The sequence below is a fragment of the Piliocolobus tephrosceles genome, chromosome 5 (assembly GCF_002776525.5).
Source record: "Piliocolobus tephrosceles isolate RC106 chromosome 5, ASM277652v3, whole genome shotgun sequence".
NCBI classification, from domain to species: domain Eukaryota; kingdom Metazoa; phylum Chordata; class Mammalia; order Primates; family Cercopithecidae; genus Piliocolobus; species Piliocolobus tephrosceles.
Window position 1 is genome coordinate 70,610,348 of NC_045438.1, and position 20,301 is coordinate 70,630,648.

Genomic DNA, 20,301 nt, shown 5'->3' on the forward strand with positions numbered 1-20,301 from the left:
TATGTTAATAAATTTTCTGAAATGTTACACATTTTTTGACAAAATACTAAGAAGTTATGTACAATTCCTGGTAAATATATGTGTGTCTCTTTCTATCATAAATGATCACAGAAAACAATACATTTTAACAAGAATTTTCAGGAAGACAGGAGAGAAGATCCAAAAATACAAAATTAAGAAGCAATCAACATCACATTTTGAACATAACTTTTGTACTAACAAAGATAGTGAAGTGATCAGAAAAACAGTTGTTATATTCCGATTTTATCAATTCCCTTAGTTCTTTGATGAAATAGAGTTATTGTCTTCATTACCAAATCCTGAGTGCCTGGTATCAAATCCTGTGTGCTGCATACAATACACACAGTATTAAAATTGATTTTTTAAAAAGTAGTTAATTCATTAATTCATTATGTTGCTACTCTTTATTCTTTTATTTTGGTGATTTAGTGCAATATAAGATGAAGCCAACTTTTTCAAAATGCTTCACCAATTTAAAAAATGTTGAGTTGGTTTGATCCAGTACTTGCCAAAACCTTATATTTATATTCATTTCAAATGAATTAAAGAAAAACAGCTACAATTTGGCCGGGCGCGGTGGCTCAAGCCTGTAATCCCAGCACTTTGGGAGGCAGAGACGGGCGGATCACGAGGTCAGGAGATCGAGACCATCCTGGCTAACACGGTGAAACCCCGTCTCTACTAAAAAATACAAAAAACTAGCCGGGCGAGGTGGCGGGCGCCTGTAGTCCCAGCTACTCGGGAGGCTGAGGCAGGAGAATGGCATAGACCCGGGAGGCGGAGCTTGCAGTGAGCTGAGATCCGGCCACTGCACTCCAGCCTGGGCGACAGAGCGAGACTCCGTCTCAAAAAAAAAAAAAAAAAAGAAAAACAGCTACAATTAATTAAGACAAGCAAATAGCAGCAAAGGTGGGCTTATAGTTCTAGCAGTAAATGAAAAAACTTGTCTGTTCTGTTCATACGTTATTTCTCTATGGTTCTATTTCCATTGTTTTGTTTTGTTTTTTTTTTTTATTTTTTGGTTTGTTTTCTTTTTGAGACAAGGTCTTACGCTGGAGTTTAGCTGGGTGAACACTGTTCACTGCAGCCTTGACTTCCCAGGTTCAAGTGATCCTCCCACCTCAGCCTCCCAAATAGTTGACTACAGGCCTGCCCCACCACACCCAGCTATAAAAGAAAATTTGTATACAGTAACAAATGATCACTTGTGTTACCTTAGTGGATGAGCTAAATTCCTGCTGTAAGATGTGTATACAAGATGCTCATTTTTTATTTTAAGATACGCAAATAAAAAAGGAAATTGTAAAGTCTGGAGTCCGTGGTCTATTGTTAGAAAGAAATAACTGTTAGGAGGGCTTTAGAATTAAAATATGTAAAGACTCACCTCTCATAAACATTATCTCTTCCTTTGTAAAAATAATGGAAACCATTCTTCTAACTTACTATACTTTCACTATTTAATCAAAAGTATTTCTAATGGCCAAGTGCAGTGGCTCATACCTGTAATCCCAGCACTTTGGGAAGCCAAGGTGGGCAGATCACTTGAGGTCAGGAGTTGGAGACCAGCCTGGCCAACATGGTGAAAACCCATCTTAACCAAAAATACAAAAATTAGCCAGGTGTGGTGGCGTGCACCTGTAATCCCTGCTACTCGGAGGCTGAGGCACAAGAATCACTGCAGTCGGGGGAGGCAGAGGCTGCAGTGAGCAGAGATCGTGTCACTGCACTCCAACCTGGATGGCAGAGTGAGACTCTGTCTCAAAAAAAAAAAAAAATTTTTTTTTCTAAGCTTTTGCCATTGAGACTAGCCTAATTGCATCTTCTAAATGACTAGATATCTTGATAATAAAGTACAAGAGGGTAAATAAAATGCTCTCCAACATATATTTGGGGAAATGAAAGGAACTAGTGATTAGAATATAGATGTAACATGATTAAAATCAATTAACAAATGCATTTATTTAATCAGGCAGTCACTCCCTCATTATGAACTCCTGTTTTATACCAGACATTAAACTAGATATAGGGACTTCAAAGATTACAATATCTAGTTCTTGCTTCAGAAGAGCTAACAGTCTATTGAGAAAGTGATGTAAAAACAAACTAAAGCACTAGAGTTAACTTTCAGCATGGAGTTATACATAAAGTGCATAAATAAAGGACCACACATATAAAATATCTGGAGGACTCAATACAAAAAGAAGACCTGAAAATTAGAGTATGAGTAGGAAAATGCCAATCATTCAAAAAAAGGAAGGTGGTTTAAACAATGGAAGTATCCTCTGCTGGAACAGGTGATACATGATGAGTAACGACACACCAAAGGTGAGATGAGAGGGTGGCTTGGTGGAACAGGGAGTAAGCAAATATGAGGCTGGACAAGTTGGAAAGAGTCAGATCACAGAAGGCTTTTTAGGCTGGCAAATGAGCTCAAATTGTATCTAGTAAATGATGAGAAGCCATGAGCAAAGTTCTGAAAAAAATCGTATTAGAAAGAAGGTGAATGTAGGAGAGAGATGTTAAGAGTAGGACTTCAGTAAGGGGGCTATCACGAAAGTCAGGGGAAAGATCATAACTAAGATAAAGCTCTGGGTTGAAAAGATGAATGTAGTTAAGAAAAATATTGATACAATAAAATTGACAGTGCTTAATGATTTTTGAGGTGAAAGGAAATGGAGATAGCAGTTGGTGTCCACGGTTAAACTTCTAAAACAGTAATATCCCTATAGAAATCCAAATGATACAGTCAACAAATATGGTTATTATTGATTTGAGTAATACATTTATACTATCAAGGAAATATGTGGTATTATCTATCAGCACAAGAAAAAAGTATTAATAATTATTAAGCTACTGAATGGATTACAGGTACATTGGTATTAATATGCATATGTATATTGGAACCACTGGGAAGTATTTCTGGGATATAGTTAGACTGTTTAAAATGTACACCTAGGTGTTTGTAGCTGATTTGATTGTCTTGATCTGAAATTGCTGTAAACTCAATAAATCAATAATAAGTATCACTATCATCAGGCTCTGATTGACACTGGTTCAAAAGTGAATTCTCATCCTATAGTAAATGTGCTATATAAAGGCAGATAATGTCAGGTCAGAGGACTGGGGAAGATGTTATCTGATTTTGTAGTAAAGAACAGTAGTAATGCTCATTGAAAGGTATCTGCACATCTCCAGGAGCATGAAAAGATGGGAACACAATACAAAATGCATAGTATGGAAAGAGCTTTATAATAAGTGGTTTATGTCTGGGAAGTTCAGAGCACTAACTGGATGGTATTGTGTGGGAATGGAGAAAAGTGGGATATCATGTGTTCAAAGAAACCCTCATGTGTAAAGGAAGAGTGTCGAGCTTTATTTCTTCCTCCTTAACTAGATCAGGCTTGGAAGTACCATGTGAGTTGGTTTCTTGGTTGGGTTTATACCAAGTGAAACTAAAAATTCTACTGAGTTACTAACATTAATATCTTTAATATGATGACCCCAGACTGTAGAGAAAGAAACTACAATGGCAAGAGAAGTGGTTTTGTATTCAGTAGTAATTTAACTGATAAACAGTTATCGCAAAGGCCAATTAAAATCCTAACTCAACTAGAAAAACTCTTATGAATCCAATTTACTGTTTCCTTTTATAGCTCAAACATGAAGAAAGGATGTCACAGTCTAAGCACTATGATCTTACACAATGGCAAATGATTATGATACTGATAATAACAGGTCTTGTTCCAAGTACTAGAGACTTTGCTGATAATCCCATTTCTTTATGGAACCATAGGGAAAAAAAGAACAAGAGATACATAAACACTGAGATCTCATGAATTGACTGAAGGGAATGTTGCCAATGCCACAATGCCAGGCTATAATTCTTTTTTCTTTTTTTTCTAACTAGAATCCTCTTAATTTACTGACTATATTCATGGTGGAAACAGCCTATTAATTTCTTTTCCTAAACATTTAATGACTTGTGAAAATGCTTACAATTTTAAATGGAAAAGAAAAAGAATACTTATGTAAGACATAAACACGCCCACATTTTAATACGAACTTAATTGGTTTTATTTTAATAATCATGCTATTTTACAATTAAGAATTAATGTTATATAATGAAAATATTTTATGTATATATATTTTTTATCTTGGTATAATGTTATATGATAAAAAAATGTTTAATATATTAATTTTTCAAAAGGGAAATTGTGAAAACAAAATCAGTTTGCATCTATTTTGAAAGAAACTTTATTTTAATGACAAACTTCATATCTACTTTATATTTAAGAACTATACCAGGCCGGGCGCGGTGGCTCAAGCCTGTAATCCCAGCACTTTGGGAGGCCGAGACAGGCGGATCACGAGGTCAGGAGATCGAGACCATCCTGGCTAACACGGTGAAACCCCGTCTCTACTAAAAATACAAAAAACTAGCTGGGCGAGGTGGCGGCGCCTGTAGTCCCAGCTACTCGGGAGGCTGAGGCAGGAGAATGGCGTGAACCCGGGAGGCGGAGCTTGCAGTGAGCTGAGATCCGGCCACTGCACTCCAGCCTGGGTGACAGAGCAAGACTCTGTCTCAAAAAAAAAAAAAAAAAAAAAAAAAGAACTATACCAAAGGGAAGAGTATTGCATGGAAAATTCTTCTAAATAACTTAGAAACCATGGTTTATATACAATGCCCAGGATTTTTAATAGACACATTTTTTCATCAGTCCATTTTTATTTTAACATTTTTCCCCTTCCAAGGAATCATCTGCCAGTTCAACGGGGAAAAACAGAAGAGGAATAGACTCATGCCTAGAAAGAGAGAACCCAAATCTGTAATTCTCCTAATATCCTGTCTCTCTTTCCATATCATAGAGGTTAATTCTCTCCAAGGTCTTCTACCTTGGAAATTAATACATCATTCCTTGTACTTATCTGTCTTTCAGTAGTTTACATAAGTCACCACAAATTAGGGGTTCATTTCAGGATCTCTTCATTTCAGGAGATGACGTGTAAAGTCACAGAGGGACTCACATAGCTATACAGACAGTACCAAAGTAAAATTGAATATTTTTTATGATTCTGATACATAAAGGGGCACACTAGTCCTTGAACTCATTTATCTGTGGAAGTCAATATATAAAAGTGTAAAATTGTCCTAATATCTACTGATTTACTTTTTCTAAAACCATTTAATAATGGTATTGAAAATAAATGACAAGATATTCATCCTGAAATCAAAGAAATGTAAAGAAAGCTATTATAGAAAAAGCATATAAAAATTTTCACATGATCATAACAACAATTTAAAGGATAGTATACATTATAATATTAAAAAATCACATTGTCTTAAGTTTCAAAAGTTTGATTCACCATTTTTAAACTGGTAATAAAATATAACATTTATAATTTTTTCTAGTTTGCTTTTTATTTTAAATCTGGCTCCACTTTGAAGGAAAATATTTTCATTTTTAAGTTATTTAGGTATTTTCCTCTCAATAAAAATTCTCAAATATATTATAAGTTAAAACTAAACTACTAGAACTGGTCAACTATCTCTATATGCAATAAAGCAAAATTTCCCTATATTGTTTCTTTTAAAAAAATTTATGGATATATTTTCAAATTCTAGTAGGTGATTTTTCTCACAAACAGAAAACAAATGTATTTTTTGTTCCATCAGAAAGTTGATGCCTTTAGGCTAACCATTTCTTCTTCACAGTCTCTATGAAAGCTCTCAATATGTATTACAAAACCTTCTAATGATAAAAAAATCAGATATTCCTTTTATCCCTACAATATCAAAAACATGCTTTGAAGCCCATTGAAGTAATTAATGGAAAAATTATAATCATAATAGAAAAAGCTTTTCTACATGTAAGGATAGAGGACGTTTTTGTTTATAAATTCTCCATTTAGACTAATATTCATTAAGAGCAGATGGTAATTACCTATGAAATGTAAATATCACCCCACTGCTAAGCTATTTCCTTAATTATTGTGATACTTTGGTCTGTAGAAAAATGATTTAATAAGAAAATATCAGGTATTTATAATTTTTAAAAATAACATGATACATACCTACCTGGTCTGATAAAGTAGCCACTAGCCACATTTGGCTACTACAGAGCAAATATGACTGAAATGTGACTACTCAGAATTAATATGCATGAGGTCAAATACATACCATCTTTCAAGGACTTAGTATAAAAAAGAATATCAAACGTCTCATAGTTTTTATATTGATTACTTATTTAAAAATAATATTTTTTACATAGTGGCTTAAATTAAACAAACTAATAACACTGATTTTTACCTGTCTTTTGGAGGACACGGTATAAGAAAACTTAAAATTATGTATGCCTTGCCATTAGATTTTTATTGTAAGCACTGGTATAAACAATAGCATAAACAGCTAAAGTTGTTTAGCATAAACAATGAAGTTATATAAGAATATACCCTTCTTTTATAGTTTATGCAATAGTGCATCTTCTAGAGGTTTAAACTGGGACTTGAAAATGACAAATGTGATTATTGATTAGTCTTCATCCTTAAAGAGTGAGTAAGCTCATGGGAGAATTTTGTGTGACATAAGTCATTTATATAACACCAGGTATCAGAAATCATCATGTTGAAGAGTATTCATATATTGGTAGGTAAGATCAGAAGGATAACTATCAGATTAATGTCTTCTTTTCAGTCTCTCATTTCTTCCATATAGGGAACTAATTAACTTTATAGAAATTCCTATGTTGTAGTACCCTGGTGATAGTTGTAACGCCTTTTGAGACATGTGGATGGAAGCATAAGATTTTCATACAAAATTGATATTTAAAATTGTTAATAAAATTATTTGCATTGTAGCTCTGACATTGTGCTTTTAATGTCAAACAATTAAACTGAAGTTTGGACCCAGAAGTTAATAAGTATGCAATACTATTTAGAAACACACAAACTGATCTTTAAGTGGGTATTCATACCGTCATAAATCCATCCAGCAAACCTGAATCGGGTTTCGGAGGTGCCTGCAATCGTTCCATTGACCACTTTTCAATGATGGAGGAAACTTGGGTATTTTCTGTATTTAATATTCTGAACCCTGTCATATTAACACCACTGTATCGGTAGGGCTCAACATCAAGAGCAAAGAGGTCCTGAAAGACAAATGTTATTGTGTTGTTATTACCGACAGAGTATCTTCACAGGCATGTATTATTGAAATAGTCACTTATTTTTGGTTCCCTTGGGTCACTTAACACCATCGTGTCAAGTGACGTTACACATCAGAAATCACCAAGATTCAAATAGACTGTCCTGATGCTTTGGCATTGCAGAGATATATGCTCTGGATGTAAAAATCTATGTATATATTTAATTCTAAATCCACCAGTGAAACAATGGGCTCTTCTGTAACTTACATCTAAGATTTGCAATAGCTTTCTTTTCTGTGTTTAGGATAGTTTGCCCTTATTTTATGTATTAATATTTTACTTTAATTTTTTCTATGCCCTGCTTCCTTGCCTGGTTATTTCTGTTTTAAAAATTTTGTTTTGTCAGTGTTTCTTTGTTTGATTGCTGTTTTTAGAAAGCAAGTCACAAAATACGGCTTCTAACTAATGAAAACTATAGGAAAGGTGTGGAAAAAATGTTAAGAAGGCTAGCCTTTTTGGTTGCAGAAACAGTGCAGTTCCTTCATTTCATGTCTCACACCTAGGAACTTCACCATAAGTTCCCAATAAACACTTTATGTCTGTTGCTCTTTCTAGTCTGTATATAGGGAATGTTCTTGCTCTGCCCGTTAGTTTTCCCAGGAGATATGAGGCCAAAGCTATCATGGGAATGGATGCCATCATGACAACATGTAGCATGCGGAGTTTTGCCCTCTTTCTAGTTGGCATAGCTAACCCTCAGATCTTATGGACAATATTGAGAATCAAGGCAAGATTAATGCCATTGGTTCTGTGAACAGCTTGCCTCAGACTCATACAGCTACACAGGCTAGATAACAGGAATACAATTCAATGGAGAGCAGCTGGCATTGGCCTGAACTGTGGTCTGTGCTATGAAAAACATAGAAATCTTTAGGTTTTTATTTTTTAATGTTTACAATCTAGCCAAGGAGATAGGATATATTCAAGAGGTGAAGAAATAAAGCATGGCAATATATGCTAAGCGGTAAAAGAGTAGAAATCATAAGTGTAAAAGAAGTCAGAAGCAACACAGGTCATTTTCAATTTTTATGGTCAAGAAAAACTTCACAGAGCAGATGGGATCTTAGCTGTGATGAGGCTCAGAACATGCTACCCCCAAATATGGTACTTGGCTATAGGAAATTGAGAAGACACAGAAGCAGGAAGGTCACTCTGTGATCTTACCCCACCTTTCTCCCCTGAAGTGAACCATAAAAGAATTATCTGATCTACCTCCACAGAAAGGAGGTCATAAGACTCTCATTCCAGAGGGATCCAACTCTATACCTGTAGGTCATGAAGAGTCTGAATAAATTGGCCTTGCTAAGTTTTCTGGATTTATTGCCATTAGATTATAGTCTCCCTTTGTCCAATAATTTTCCTACATAGCTGACTACTCTTTATTAAACCAAAGCAAAAAGAAAAAGAAAAAAAAAAGCTAGATTTTCCAATTTCTTTGAGTCTTCATTTCTGATGGCTTTTGTGTCACATAAAATTTATATTAAATAAATGCTTATGTGTTTCTCTTGTTAACATGTCTTTTGTTTAGAGATCTCAGCCCTGAACCTCAGGATGTGTAAGGAAAAGAAATCTTTTCTACACTACAGTTGCCATTAAAGAAAGACTGGGCTATTGATTGGCAAAAAGAGAATTCAAAGTATGAGTGGAGATACAAAAATTAGAAGACATAAAACCTATTCAGTTCAGTTCATCAGAACATCAGTTCAGCTATAAATGAGAATTCCTAAAGGAGAATAGTAGCAAAAGGAAATGGGAAAATTTGATTAGGATCACAGTATAAAAGGCCTTCAAACGTAGGCCTATGAGTTCTATGTATCCTAAACTAGTAGTTTTGTTTATTTTCCTTATTGAGAGGTACTTTTGATTTCCCCAAAATCTTAAGCTTATGCTGAGGCTGAGTTGTAACAGCACTGAAACATCATTTGCTGATGAGGGAATGCTCTCACTCCCTCTCCACCCCCAACACTAAGTTTCTTACAAGCTGCAAAAAGTTGTCTGCTAGGAAGTAAGACAGAGACATGCCAGAGCCAGCTTTGCTATTTAAAAGTAAAATACATCCTACTGCATGAATAATCTCCTTTGGAAGTAAGAGTTGTCATCACAGGAAGCTGTTGCAATCAATTAAATTTTAATAATCTGATCTGGCAGATTCAAGACTCCTAGAAGCAAGGAGACTAACTGGAAGAATTTCAAGTTAATGGAGAAAACATTGGTTAGACTGGTTATTATGCGAATGGAGAAGATAGACGCTAGAGACAGTACAAAGGAAAAATCAGTAAAATATTGTTAGTGACACAGGAGTCAATAAAAGTGGAAATTTTTAAGATAATCAGAAGAGGGGTCAATTCAGAGGACACTGAAGTTTAAATATTTTGAAATTATCTAATGGCACAACAATTAAAATTGTTTTACAGTATACAGTAATTCATGAATATTACATAGAACATTTAGACCTCATTCAAACAAAGATGATAACTGAGGCTCTAAATACAAACCAGTTCTGAAGAAAATAATTGAAGAGAAAATAAGATTGGATGAAGTCCAAACTTGGAGATACTCTCATATTTGGGACATGCGGAAGAAAGAATTAGTAAAGAGACAGCTGTTGTACAGAGAAAGAAAGGTCAGGATAATGTATTGATAAAGAAATGGAGCTAACAGTAAGTTTGATATAGGCTAAAGTCAGATTTTCAAACAAAATAAGGGGAAATTGTGTGGTGGGTATGTGAAAACAAAATATAAAGGTAACTTTCAATTTGCTGATGGCAAATTAAAGCACACTGACTTTTAAGGAAGTCTAACCAAACATAGGCAAAAGCAGAATAGAAAATTTAATCTACTGAAAGGACAGCTTCAGTACATCTGATTTTCAAAAAGTGAATAGAGCTGAGATAACATAAGAATTTGCGCTTTTCTTTTTTCTGTCTTTTTTTTTTGGATGGAGTCTAGCTCTGTCACCCAGGCTAGAGTGCAGTGGTATAACTTTGGCTCACTGCAACCTCCGCCTCCCAGGTCAATCAATTCTCTTGTCTTAGCCTCCCGAGTAGCTGTGACTACAGGCATCCATCACCAAGCCTGGCTAATTTTTGTATTTTTAGTAGAGATGGGGTTTCACCATATTGGTCAGGCTGGTCTCGAACTCCTGACCTCAGGTGAACCTCCTGCCTCGGCCTACCAAAGTGCTGGGATTATAGGTGTGAGCCACTGCACCTGGCTGAATTTGTGCTTTTCTAAACCACTGATTTCTCAGGAAACTAATTTCAAGATCCATTATGTTCTGAAAGTTCTCTAAAGCAACATGAAAATAAGACATGCAATATTTTGAATTGATATCTGAAATGATATTTCAAAATCATCAACTTCTATTAAGAGCTATCCTCTCTGATAATAATTTTGGTGGGGTCTTATCAAATTAAAGTGTAACTACAAAGGACTAAGTCATAATACTTCTTACTAAAAAACCTGTTTTTCATCTGAAAAAGTCATAATAATAAAATTCAGAACATTTTGTTTTAATAAAGTACTTACCAGAGTGGTAAAGATGTAATGATAGTATTCTGTCATCATTCCCATAGCTAATGCCTAAGGGAAAAAAAAAATTACTGAAGGTATATATTATAGGAAAGACAATATGTCAATAATTCAAGTGAGAACAAAATATAGTAGGATGTGATAAAGAATCAACCCACAATATTCATATTACATACAATTAGGTTAAACTAAATCTTTTCCCAGTAGTTAAAGATTAGTGGTTACTGAAGGAATTTCTGAAGCAATCCTCTAGATAGAAAAGCTATTAGTTGAATGTTTGCAATTGTAAAGCTATGGCTTAACACATTAAAGAAGGCATTAAATTTGACACAAAATCTGAAATTAGCACATCTTAATTTGTTACATTTGTAATGTCTTCACTACAAATACCCTAATGAGGAACTTATTTTATTTTAATGAACAATATTACTGAATTAGGAAAAAAGTGCTGCAAAACACAATGCCAACAGCCATTTATTTTAGCTCTTTAGAGATATTTCCATAGCATTAATGAAGGAAATGTAAATTACCACTCTTATTTAAAAAGTACATATAATTAAATGTTTTTGTTGTTATTAATAAACTAGTCACAAATTACTGTGTTTTGTTTCACTCTTCTACAGTCCTCATCAATTCTAGACTGTCAATCTTAAAAACAAGGACTTTTGGGTTAGAACTTTCAGTTATAACAAGTGTCCATGTCATTTTCTCTCTGAAAATAAGAGAACGCTTTTGAAATAACTGCTTATCAATGAACACCAGTTGGCAAGGATAATTAAAAAACAATGCGTTTTTAGTTGAATGAAGAGTTCTTAGTAGGAAACAATTATTCTCAGGTATATCTAATAGCCTTCCACAAGCCACTAACTACAAAAACTCATTTACAAAGTAGCTGCCTCAGCTACATTCTGGGTATAGAAATTAATAGGCTAAAAAAAAAAAAAAAAAAAAGGAATAAGATCTAGTATTTGATAGCACAACAGATTGACTATAGTCAATAATAATTTAACTGTATATTTTAAAATAGCTAAAAGAGTATAAATGGATTGTTTGTAACATAAAGGATAAATGCTGGCTGGGTGCAGTGTCTGACACCTGTAATCCCTGGACTTCGGGAAACCAAGGCAGGAGGACTGGTTGAGCCCAAGACCAGCCTCAGTAACATAACAAGACTCCATCTCTACAAAAAAAAAAAGAGAGAGAGAGAGAAAAAAAAAGCAGCCAGGCATGGTGGCACACACCTTTAGTCCCAGCTACTCAAGAGGCTGAGGTTGGGAGGGTCACGTGAGCTCCCAAAGTCCAGGCTGCAGTGACAGAGCAACACTACATTTCAAAACAAACAAACAAACAAAAAACAGTGATAAATACTTGAGATGATGGATGTCCCATTTACCATGATGTAATTATTACACATTGTATGTCTGTATCAAAATATCCCACATACCTCATAAATATGTACACCTACTATGTATCCACAACAATTAAAAATAAAAATAAGAAAAGCATCATGCTCGTAAGTTGGCATTATCCAGTTAGGTAGGATAGAATTTGTAGTTCTGCAACATGAGTTCTTTAAGAACAAACAAATATTTGTGAAAAATGTGGAATGTATAAAATATGTTTAAAAAGGGAGAAACATTGGTTAATGAAAGGTGGCATCAAAGAATTGAGCACAGGAAATATAGGTATCAAATTACCAAATAGTATTTCTTGAATGAGTAATAATTATATAAACCAATAATGTTTGGATTAAATTTTCATCTCAAGCAAAATAAGACAGAATTTCCCTTATTAAACACAAATCTACAAGATCATATTTGTAGAAGGCATTCATTGCTCCTGATGCATATGTTCAGATGGCTCCCTATCTCTAATACCATTCAATGACAGCTCAATATTATGCTTGGCATTTTTTTTTTTTTAATCCATAGGTACAGAACTAGAGATAAAAGTAAATGAAAGAAATAATGATTCAGATGTACAACTAAAAATAATACTTATATAATGCTTAAAATGTGTCAGATACTATTCTAAGCACATTACATATTTAAGCCTCATAAAAACTCTAGAAATCAGTCCTACTATTATGTTCATTTTACAGGTAAGGAAACTGGGACATGAAAAGAATGAATAACCTGTCCAACAAAGTGAGAAGGTGAGTAAACTTGAACTCCAGGTCTCTAATGTGGAGTTTGGAATCTATGGCATTTTCTAAAGTGGTATATTTCATATTCCCATAGATGTAGAACAATTTTTGACTCCATGCATTCTAAAATTTTTGCCTATTCCTTCCTTGAAAATTTGAAAACATGGACGTCTCAGCCAAGTGCATCAAATTCTGCTTTGGTATAGGGGAAGGAGTTGAGGAGACAGTGGAGAAGAAGATGATTTGTTCTGACATATATATTTCCAATGGCTACAGGTTTTTTCTTCATCACCTTGAGAAGAAATCTATAAGGGTAATTGAAGTCTGTTTCTGGCTTTCATTGACATTCTCTCAGCTTTTGATTTTGAAAACAAGGATCAGTTATGTGCTGTGATATATGATGTAGAAAACACTGGAAGGCCGGGCATGGTGGCTCATGCCTGTAAGCCCAGCACTTTGGGAGGCCAATGCAGGTGGATCACGAGGTCAAGAGTTCAAGACCAGTCTGGCCAAGACGGTGAAAGCCCGTCTCTACTAAAATTACAAAAAATCAGCCGGGCGTGGAGGCAGCTTCCTGTAATTCCAGCTACTCAGGAGGTTGAGGCAGAGAATTGCTTGAACCCAGAAGGGGGAGATTGTAGTGAGCCAAAATCTCAACACAGCCCCCTAGAGTGGGGGAAAGAGAAAAAAACCAAAAAAAAAAAAAAAAAAAAAAAAAAAAGTTGGAGGTAGAAATAGTAGTTATTTTTGATTAAGTAACTACATTGTAACCTTACTCAAAAAAAAAAAAAAAAAAAAGAACAACAGGAATACTGTCTTAAAAGATTAGTTAATAATTTCCAGTAGGATTTTTTTTTTAATAACTTGCTCTGGACCTGCTTTTAATTATAGCATGTCTTACTACTACTTTTAAATGAATTGTATGCACACTTCAAACACATTAGAGAGAATAAAATCAGTATCTTTTAATGCACAAATAATATAACAATTGCCTCAACATAAAAGTGGTTGTGATATCATCTCTCTTAAAAGAAATACTACAGATTAAATTAAAATCAAAATATTATTAGAAATCCCAACATTAAGCTGGTATAGTGTTAACAACGCTACATGACAAATTAACACATGCAGTTGTCTAGGCAGATAATTTGCAACCAGTTTATTTTTCAGGTAAGATCCAGAAATTATATTGCTCAAGGTTAACAATAGGAGGGGGGCCTATACACATTTCTTCAATTTTTATTTTATTTTACTTCTTGCTGCTATAGGATTTTATTAGCATTTTCTTTTACAGTTTTTTTCCAGGCTAAAAGTTTTTATTTCACACTCTCTGATCTAAACTTTGAAGCTCCTGATTACTATTTTTTCCCTGTGATAGGATGTCGTTGTGAGGTTTTACTTCAGAGCATCTTGGCTCTGCCCTAGGGTATTTTCTTTGATAAATCTGGATGGAGGTAGAATCATCTGCTATGGAGGTATGCATGCCAATTAGTGTACTCAACTTGACTCAGAGGAAATCTGGTCAACCCCAAGCTCCACTCACTTTGAAAGCTTTCTAGCAGGAAAACTTCAAATTTTCTGTTGTTCAATAATTATTAAAAGCTGAATCAGTTTAAATTAAAAAGTTAAATAAATTACACAAACACACACACAAGAATAAACTGATTATGGCCGTTTCTTTTCCTGGATAGTCCTAATATTCACTCTTGGATGAAGCCAGACTAGCTGAAAGCTCATCTATTTTTGCTCTTCAACTCCTATACCATGTCTTAGGAGTTCCAACATCAGTGAATGTTCAGGAATCTCAGAAAAATTTCCCAAGTCACAAAATAGGACCCTATGAAATGCACTACTGAATTTCCTAGAAGCTATTTGCTTTCTTTTTGGTTACTAGAATAACCGGAAAATTCAAATGTGAGACAAAGTTAAAAATAATACCACCATAGTTGTGGTCTTCCAGTGCAGGACCTCAGAGGATGTATTTTGTATGATAATGTCACTCTGGCTTCATCTTAACTTTCATATTCTCATTTTACCTATATTCTAATTTGTCATCTACTGATGTTGTTAAAATTACATTTTTCTGTTATATGTATTTAAATATTCTATTATTTCTATTTTCATTTTGCAAGCAAAGCATGTTTGCAAAGAAAATATAAGAAAACAAGTTTAAAATAATAAATATATCTAATAGAAGGCAGAAAGCAAATTCGATTTTTAAAGGTGACAGGCTTCTCACCTTCCAGATAGCAAAATAGTCGGAGTTAGTCCTTTAGATATAAGACAACAGATCATTTATATACTTACTAGAAATCTGAAGAAAGCATACCAAAGCTCTGTCACTGAAATAGCTCAGTGCCACTCACTCCAGGAGTAAAGGAAAGGTCTCCTTTCCAAGCCTGTGTATTCTAACCATGATCAAGAATTGTTTGGGAATTATGTGAAAATAAATCTTGACTCTAGAGTTCAGTGGTTTAGTGCATTGTTTTATTCATTGCCAAAAAACCCCCAAAACTCTCATATGTTTTATTATCCAAAGATAAAACTATAGCAAATTTTTCAAATCTAATTAAATATTTTACTGTGAAAATCAGTATTTATATTGGAATATGGGATAAACATCTGCTTAATAAATTAACCATGTTATAACAGGCATTTACTATTGGCAGTTATATTTAGTGGGATATAATTTGACATCTGAATCTGCATAACTTTCCAGTAGAAATATTTTATCCTATACATGAGAGATTTCTAAACAGCTGACTAGTTCCAAGCTACCAAGGTGTCAGCTCAGTGTGCATAAAAGAGTTTAAGAAACAAAATCCAAAAATTTGTGTTCAAATCCAAGCTCTACTACACAGTAAGTGTATGGTCTTGTTCTGGCCATTTAACTCCCAACTTCAGTTCCTTCATCTGTAAGATATGGACTGATAATGATTTCTGTTTTCCAGTTTGCTGTTAGGTCTGAATAATGCTGACATAATACTAAAAGATTTCACAGCTGCAAATTGTTTTGTTTGATTGATTTAGAAGATTTTGTTTGTTTGGTTGGTTGGTTTTTGTCAGGCAATGCTTTATTCTGGAATGAATACGTGTTAACATCATTAGGTTGGATATCAATCCCTCTGCTATATTCGTGCTACTTGACATTGGTCAAGTTACTTATTCATTTTGGGACTCAGTTTGTCTGTAAAGTAGAGACAGTCCCAACTTTTTTTTTTTTTTTTTTTGTAGTGATGATGAAATAAGATCAAATATTTAAAGTTTCTTACAGTAGATATCAGGTAAATGGTAAATTTATTACATCTTTTTCCTACTGGTTGATTGTAATGAGCTGCTCAATGGTTGACTCTTAGTTCCTTCCCTCGTTTCAAAACAAAAAGAAATAACTATCTCGTTAATCAACTATCTCATTAACCAACAGCATTGTAGTCATTTGAAAATAACTTTCAAACTTCAAACAACCTGTTTTGAAGATCATCACTGTTTACATTACTTTTCTTTTAAACAATTAATTAAAAGCAATTGTCAGACTTTCTATCGCAAAATTACATCAAGGTTGTTATATAATTGATTGTATAACAATAACATTTTGATTTCAAAGAAGATCATATTGTAAGTGCAAGTTTATGAAGAAAGCAAGAATTGAAGTAATTTAAAGGTTACCTGTTTTAAAATGCCTGCTGCCATTTCATGGCTACAATCAAAGATCACGTGAAACTCCTTGCCTCTTTTCATTTCTTTTAGTAAGGGTTTTGCATCCTTTGTATCAGCAGGTAGCTGACGAATTTTGAGTCGAAGATTGTACCTTGATGGAGCTTTGATGAGCTCTTGCAAACGAATGAGACCTTCAATTAAAATGAAAAAAAAAAAAACCAGAATATTAGAGATAAAAAATTGAGTAGGACAAAGAATCAGAAAACACTCATTAGAATGCATGATTTTCTTCTTATTTGTTTAATTTTAATTTTTGTGGTTATATAGTAGGTGTGTGTATTATAAATGACATGAGATAGTTTGATACGGCCAAGAATGCATAATTTTCTTGACCATGTATAAGTGTATTCAATGATGCAGCTATTGAAATTCCTATTTCAAAAGAACCCCATATCCTCTGTTATTTTTGTTAAACATTTCTCAAATTCTTTAAGGCATGAAAGAAACACATGACTAAAAGTTAATATAAATAACTTAAATGTATAAAAATACATAGAGTGAAATAGTCTCCTTTTATATCCCAGTTTTATTCCCCTGCAGGTTGTCACTATTAATGTCTTGAAATACTGTTTTTCCATAACACTTTCTGTGCATTTGCACATGTACACATATAGCTTTGATTGTATTGTATTTTACATTAATAATTGTTTTGTGATAATGCCTTATAGGGCCTTGTAAGTCAGTGATTATTATTCTAGTTTGCCTTTAATGAACACTGTGTTTTATCACGGACCTAATTTATGTAACTACTCTCTATTACTAGAAACTTTGGTTACTTCATTTTCATCGTCAGTAACAAGTAATGCTCTGGTGAATAATCTGAAAATACAAATTGTTGTATATGTAACAGTGAAATAACTTTCCTTAATAAAATAGATTTTAAATAGCCTGAATCACAATTATTTAAAAAAAAATAAAGCTAACAATTTTTGTATTGTTTTCTAGTTAATAGCATTAAATTAAAAATTAAATATACCTGCACACATTTATAAAGTAAGCCTTCTCCTAGAGAAGTACCTGATAATTAAGTTAAAAATATATCACATTAATGGATAAATTTCTAATAAGTCATATAACTGTCATGCATTTTAAAATAAGAGACAAATTATTGAATGTATTCCTTTACACAATCTTCAAGTAATGAAACACATTAAAGAACTGACACAAAAGATCCACTATATAAAAGAGTGTGAAAAGGAAAAAAGATCATCCAATTCAACTGCAGCTTGGATCAAATGAAGCAATTTTCTTTTCTCCTTCTACTCTCTTCTTATCTCTTAAAAATCTCATCTCTATGTTATTATCTCTCCATTTCTATTTTCTCTGAAAAACTACCTTCATCAATACAGTATGACAAACAATGATAAAGCAAAATATTTATAAATAATCAGAAACTGTCTCTTTCTCCTCTCTCTCTTTTTCTTGAGTGTGTGTATTGTGTGTGCACAGGCGCACATGTTGTCTGTATGCATGTATACATACATGCTACTTAACTTTTTTGAAAACAAGAATAAATATAAATAAAAATAAGCAGGAGGGTAGATGGAAGAGAAGGATGGAGAGGGGATGGTCAGTGGATACAAAGTTACAATTAGAAAGGAAGAATAAATGCTGGTGTCCTATTGCTTAGAAGGATTATTACAGTTAACAATAAGGTTTTATTTACCTCACAATAGCTAGAAGAGAAGATTTTGTTCTCATCACAAATAAATGATAAATGTTCAACATAATGGATATGCTAATTACTCTAATTTCATCTGCACATATATACATGTTTCAAAAATTACATTATACCCCATAAATATGCAAAATTATTGTGTATCAATTAACAATAAAAGTGCGAATTCACAAATATATTTGGTATATTTTGTTTTAAAATCACATGGCCCCATAAAATTGCTTCACTGTAAGTTACTTTAGAATTTTACCATGTCAAATTCTACATGTAACAGCTTCTACACATAACAGCTGCAAAAATTGCATGGTAAAATAGTATTATCACATTTTGTTTTGCAAATTTAAATATTTACTAATGTTATTTAAATAAATACTACATAAAAATTGATATTAAATGTGTCCATTAAACATACTACAATAAGTTCTAGAGAATTAAGATGTGTTTAATGAGTACCGGTGTTAGCATTGAGCTGTACAGAAACAAAAATAGATACTTGAACTTGTAACACCTGCTAGAGTTTAATGTTGGGCTATGACATCCTTCCAAACACATATGTACAGAAAACTATACATTTCTTTGCACAAGGGAGTGTTCTGCTACTAAATTAGAGTACATTTTACAAGATAACTCTTTAACTACTGTTTGTAAATAAACCAGAGTATTCTTGCAGTAAGGCAGTAGTTCCTAAACTTTGGAAGGTATGTCAGTGATCTGTGGAGCTGCTTACAATTTCAACAACCAATTCAGAATCTTCAGTGGATAGAACTCATGCATGCATATTTTAACCAATCTTCCCAGATGACCTTCTTGTTTACCAAAGAATGAGGCCAATTTTCAAATATAGGCCTGGTTTCACCTGGTTTTAGGTAAATGTCATGCAAGAGCCAGTCTTTGAACCACTTTGGCATAGCAGTCATACAGGATAGTAACTATATTATACTAACAGGACAATAAAATAATTAATTCAAAGCATGATTCTCAACTTCATAAAGGTGAGTCAGAAAACCATAAATACAACTAACTGCAGGAAAGAGAGAAAAAAAAAACCAATATTAATTTAATCCTGCATGTAACAAATGTGTATGACTTATAATCTTCTTACTATAGGTCCAACATTGTTCTCAACATTGGGTAGAACAATTTTGAGAAGTGTCTTTCATGTTCTTTGCCCATTTTTTAATGGTGTTGTTTCTTTTTCCACTGTAGAAAGATAAAATCAGATGAAGTTTCTGTGCACACAATACTAAAAGTATACAGGGGAAAATGATATTAAGCAAGTAATTACAAATGAAGAGTGGCAAATAATATTTTGGTTGGAAAGGACACATCATCGAGGAATCATATAGCAGGATAATCTAACTCAGAGTGGGAGGACTCAGGGGAAATTATTCCAAAGGAGGTTACACCTAAGTTAATACATGAATAAAAAGAGAAAGAGTAGAAGGAATGCATAGACAAATAAACAGTTTTGATATACTGTCATGGAATGAGGGAGCAGGGCAGAGAATCTTATGAAGCAAAGAAGAATCAATGACAAGCCCAGCTATAGATGCGAGCATGGGGCTGCTTCAGAAGCTTTTGTAAAATACTTGAAAGAATTGGGGCTTTAACCCAAGAGCTGTGAAAAGTGCCCACTTGGAATCTGTAATTCAAAAGAACTGCTCAGATTATGGAGGACTGATGAGAAGAACCAGGGAAAGAAATAGTTGGCTTTTTAATAAAAGACATTCTGGCTAGTGTGAGATGGTATCTCATTGTGGTTTTGATTTGCATTTCCCCGATGATTAGTGATGTTGAGCATTGGTTCATATGCTTGTTGGCCACATATATGTCTTCTTTTGAGAAGTGTCTTTTCATGTCCTTTGCCCATTTTTAAATGGGGTTGTTTATTTTTTGCTTGTGGAGTTGAGTTCCTTGTAGACTCTGGAAACGAGAACTTCGTCAGATGCATAGTGTGCAAATATTTTCCATTCCATTCAGAATGACTATTATTAAAAAGTAAAAAA

At 33.6% G+C, this 20,301-nt stretch overlaps 1 protein-coding gene across 3 annotated transcripts in view; it reads right to left on the bottom strand.

Annotated features, from left to right (window-relative positions):
- The window catches only part of GRIK2 (glutamate ionotropic receptor kainate type subunit 2), a 694,446-nt gene that overhangs the window by 397,101 nt on the left and 277,044 nt on the right, over window positions 1-20,301 (bottom strand). For all 3 annotated transcript variants that reach the window (XM_026454391.1, XM_026454392.1, XM_026454393.1), the window contains exons 4-6: window positions 16,567-16,748; window positions 10,752-10,805; window positions 6,993-7,166 (exon numbers count right to left, since the gene is read on the bottom strand). In XM_026454391.1, the coding sequence (XP_026310176.1) occupies window positions 6,993-7,166; window positions 10,752-10,805; window positions 16,567-16,748 (410 nt within the window). The remainder of the gene's footprint in view (window positions 1-6,992; window positions 7,167-10,751; window positions 10,806-16,566; window positions 16,749-20,301) is intronic.